Consider the following 5,174-nt stretch of genomic DNA (forward strand, 5'->3'; position numbering starts at 1 on the left):
TTTTCTAACCATCCAACAATTTTTGGATTTTTTTTTTCTCACCCCTAGTGTTACGTGTTTCTTTTCTAACCATCCCCTTTCTCTCACGCACAAGCTGCTTTCAACACTTTTTTTAGTAATGTGTTTAATTTCTACAAGTAAGAAAAAAAACCAGTGCATGCACCAATTGAATTCTTACCCTCAATGCACCATCAATCTCATGTGAATTTGAATTTCATGATTAAGACTTACTTTAATAAATCTCAAATTATTCTCGGATTCACATTATTAATAAAAGGTAAAATTGTATTTTTAATTTCTTAACTTATTTTTAATTTTGATTGGAAATTAAAATTACGTGGTTAGATAAAAAAGAAAGACAAAATTTATTAATAATTTTAAAGAAGACCAAAATCACAATTAGAGATAAATTGAAAAATAAAAATATAATTTTGCCTTAATAAAAACACTATGGCTGTACCATAAGTGGTGGCCAGACCATGTCAAAATATTTCATCGTTTCTCTTCTTTTTTTTTTTCCACATCCGCTATCACGTTTTTTTTATTACATCACCTAACATGTTTCAACGTACTTTATTATTATTTTAATTTTCTATAAATATATTATTATGATATTAAAATATACAAAAATTTAAAATTAATAAAGAATTTCACATCATAGATACCTAAAACTATATTTAAAATTGTAACTGTTTAAAATTGTAATTGTTTAAAATATTTTTATTCATAGAACAATAATAAAATTTATATGAATATATTTTATGTCATTTTATAATTGTTAATTATTTTAATAGTAAATTTATTAAATATTTTTAATTTAATAAGCTAACTTAAACTTTCAAACTTTGAATAATTCAAAAAAGGGTAAATAATGAATTTTGTTCATGAAAGTGTAATTCACTGATAAATGTGTCTTTAAAAGATGAAAATACAAAATTTAGTTCCCGAAAGTGTAAAAAGTGCGACAAATATATCCGATCGTTAACTTTTGTCCGTCACCATTAATAAAAATAGTCTACGTGGCATAGAAGAACGAATTTACTGAAATGATTGTCAACGTGGACATCTCTAATTATCAGCATAGGGACATATTTGTTGTATAATATTTTTATTTTTATTTTTTTGTCTTTCCACTCCGGTGACAAATACATCCCTGAAAGATGAAAATACAAAATCTAGTCCGCGAAAGTGTAAAAAATGCGACAAATATATCCAGACGGTAATAATAGATTGTAACTAATTATTATAATTTTGAAAAATTTATAATGATTGCGACAAAATTTTGGGAGAGTTATATCACACTAATAAGTGTCTGTTTTTGTTATATAATTTTCAAGCTTCATCAATGATTGAAAGTGAAACATGCATAAAATATTGTCAATGAAAGTGGATTTTTATTACTTTGGCGAATACTTCTTACTTTTTTTCAACTACAAAAAAAAAATCAATCCTTTGATTGTTAATTCTTGAATAAATGCTATCAACACAGAAAAAGAAAAAAGAAATTTTACTCTAAAACGATAAGAGAATCAATGTTTCTGTTTAATCAAACACTATTTATTTAATTTTTTTTATAATTTTTTCATAATAAAATATGAATGTCTATTAGTATATGCAATGACATCAAATTACAAATTATAATAATAAAAGTTTGTTGATTTTTAAATTATTTTTTTTATAAATCATACACAATTATTTTTTATTGACTGGTCATTTAAAAAATCATAACCTTAAAAATAATCATTCCAAAGGATGTGAGTGTTTTTTACAAATTAAAAGTGTCATTGCAATTGTAATTTTTCCAAAAAATTATTCATGAATCTAATTTAACTATAATGTTTTACAATAAATATTTTTTTACTTGAACCTTTCATCAAGCATGAGAGTGTAAAAAAATCATTTATAGTTTACAAAATGAGTATTCTTTTTCTTTTAGACTCAACTTAATTTACGAGTTTGTTTTGCAATTACTATAAATTTTTTCAAATTATAATAATTAGTCACAATCTACTATTAATGTTTGAGTATATTTTTCATTTTTTTTACACTTTCAGAGACTAAATTTTATATTTTTATCTTTTAAGGACGTATTTGTCAGCGAAGTGAGAAGATGAAAAATAAAAAAAATAATATAACAAATATGTCCATATGCTGATAATTAGAGATGATCACGTTGACAATCATTTCAGTTACAAATTTATACCTCTGTGTCACATAAATTATTTTATTAACGGTGACGAACGGAAGTTAACTGCTGAATATATTTGTCGCACTTTTTATACTTTTGAGAACTAAATTTTGTATTTTTATTTTTCAGGAATGCAGCGAATTACACATTTAGGAACAAAATGACTATTTACCTTAAAAATATTAATGACATAACAATTGCTATAACTTATAATTCAAACAATTAAATGGTTGGAATAGCAAAAGTCTCCAAAACTTAATTCTTTTTGTCATACATAAATTAATGATCGTTGTGCTCTCTTTGTTTTCTTTTACATCAAAAACTTTGTTGTAGAGAAACTTCAAATGTTGTGATAATGTAAGCCATTCAACCATTTATTGGCAGATGGTATACACACGTCTCCTTAAATTGTGTTTCTCCACAAATTGACCCCAAATATAAGGTAGCATATACAACCTAAAAAATCAAGAACATACCTACAACCAGAAAAATGGTAGTAACCATTGTAGCTTCTCATTGTGTTGTTCCAAACCAAGAAACACCCAAGGTTCGTTTATGGTTATCAGATAGTGACCAAGTAGTGCGTTTAGGTCATACACCCACTATATATGTTTACAAAGCAAAACACAACACCAAAACCATAGAGAGAATGAAAACCTCACTTGGCAAGATTTTGGTGTACTACTATCCAGTTGCTGGAAGATTGAACTTATCAGATAGTGGTCGAATGGAATTGGATTGCAACGCAAAGGGAGTGACACTTCTTGAAGCTGAAACCACAAAGTCATTGGGTGATTATGGAGATTTTTCACCTTCTGAGTCCATCAAGGAAGAGCTTGTTCCACAAATTGATTATACTCAACCCTTAGAGGAGCTTCCTTTGTTGTTTGTGCAATTGACAAGATTCAAAGATGGTGAAAGCTTTGCCATTGGAGTTGCCTGCTCCCATACGTTGGCTGATGGTCTTAGTGCAATTCAATTCATCAATTCATGGGCAAAGGTAGCTCGAGGAGAGACACTAGAGCCACATGAAGTGCCATTTCTTGATAGAACAGTTCTCAAACTCCAACACTCTCCATCAGCACCATGCTTTGATCACCCAGAACTGAAGCCACTACCACTCAAACTAGGAAGTTCTGATAGCATTGCTGAGGAAAACAAGAAGACATGTGCTGTATTACTGAAACTAACACCAGAGCAAGTGGGGAAGCTGAAAAAGAAGGCCAATGACCAACCCATGAAAGAAGGGTCAAGAGTAAGACCTTATAGCAGATTTGAAGCTATTGCTGCTCATATATGGAGATGTGCATGTAAGGCTCGTGAACTTGATGAGAAACAACCAACCCTAGTTCGGTTCAACGGTGACATTCGCAGCAGACTAATTCCACCTCTTCCTAGGACTTACTTTGGGAATGCTTTGGCAGCAACAGTTACACCCAGATGTTATGTTGGAGAAACCTTGTCAAAACCATTGAGCTATGCTGCCCAAAAAGTAAGAGAAGCAATTGAAATGCTTACGAATGAGTACATAAGGTCACAGCTAGACATTGTATTAGGTGAGGAGCAATTGGATTGCATAAAGGCTTTATTCTCGGGACAAGGAGAACGTAGGAATGCACCATTTGCAGGGAATCCGAATCTTCAAATCACAAGCTGGATGAGCATGCCAGTGTATGAAGCAGATTTTGGTTGGGGAAAGCCTATGTATTTTGGTTTGGCATATGTGTCTGCACAAGATAGGGCAGTGATTCTTCTAAGTCCTCATGGGGATGGATCCGTTATTGTGTCCATGCACTTCCAAATAGCACATATGCAACTCTTCAAGAAATACTTCTACGAGAATATATGATATATTCATATCATTCATCTGAACAGTCTTCATCATCAGCTTTGTCCTGCTCAAGTTTTATATTTAATATATGCAATTTCCTATATATGTAATATATATTTGTGGTTGATTTTACTTTCCTAGTTTGTTAGTATTTTGGTATGTGTTGAAATGACTACTTTACCACTAGTCATGTTAGGGAAGTAATAAGGAACAAAAGATAATAGCAGGGGTAGGGGTCGAAATAGCAAACCAGGGGTACAAGAGGAAGCAAAGCCCAACAGAAGAATTGTGAAACCATCTTACCTCAGGGACTATGTCTGAGGAAAGAATGGTAAGATCAGCAAAAGAAGGCACCATGTACTATGAGAAATATCCTTGTGAAACCATCTTACCTCAGTAAATGTTGAACTTTTTATGCTACATTAGTTATCTTCTTTATGTATGTTGAATTTAGAAAAGTTATAGATGCTTGAATTTTGAAGAAATTTTAAGTCTAGTCCTGGTCCCAATGCTTTTGCTTGAATTGAAATGAGATTTGTTTCCTACATTTGAGTTTCTTTGTAAGTACCTTTGCTGATATTTTATGTCTCTTTCTGTTTGTGTATTGTTCCATAAGTTTTTCATTCTTCCTTCTAAATTAGGAACTATACAAGTGTAGAAATTTGCAGCTTTCATTTTTTGTTTGAAGATATAAACACTACTGAAAAAATGACATATGTATTCAAAGAGGATTTTGAATTATTTTTGAAACCAATCTTATCAAAAGTTTTGACTTTGAACAAAAGTTTCATAAAAAATGGTTTTAAAATATTTTATTTTTTAAGATGGTTTATTTTTTAATATCATCATGTATTTTTTCAATAAAATAAATATAAAAAAAAGAAAATTAAATACTCATTTAATTATTATTTTTTCTTATCAAACATACATTACATTTTAATTAAGTATTTGAATTTAGCATATATTAATCTATACAATGAATTCAGAGAAAAAGGAGTTGTATGAGAATAGAAAATGAGACTATACATATATAAATACTAAAAATATTAAAAATATCTAAAATTAAAGGAATTCATATTTCATAATTAGTAAGAAAAAATTCAAAACATAACCACACAATAGTAGATAAAATATGATCAAAACAAGCAGTCATCG

General features: G+C 29.6%; 1 protein-coding gene across 1 annotated transcript; it reads left to right on the top strand.

Moving 5' to 3' along the window:
• The first annotated feature begins 2,498 nt into the window (after positions 1-2,498).
• Positions 2,499-4,583, top strand: LOC114423382 (spermidine hydroxycinnamoyl transferase-like). Its single transcript, XM_028390129.1, has one exon. It carries the CDS (start codon positions 2,679-2,681, stop codon positions 4,035-4,037), a length of 1,359 nt encoding a protein of 452 aa, XP_028245930.1. The 5' UTR covers positions 2,499-2,678; the 3' UTR covers positions 4,038-4,583.
• Positions 4,584-5,174: the final 591 nt, after the last annotated feature.

This window comes from Glycine soja, chromosome 8, assembly GCF_004193775.1.
Source record: "Glycine soja cultivar W05 chromosome 8, ASM419377v2, whole genome shotgun sequence".
Taxonomy (NCBI): Eukaryota; Viridiplantae; Streptophyta; class Magnoliopsida; order Fabales; family Fabaceae; genus Glycine; species Glycine soja.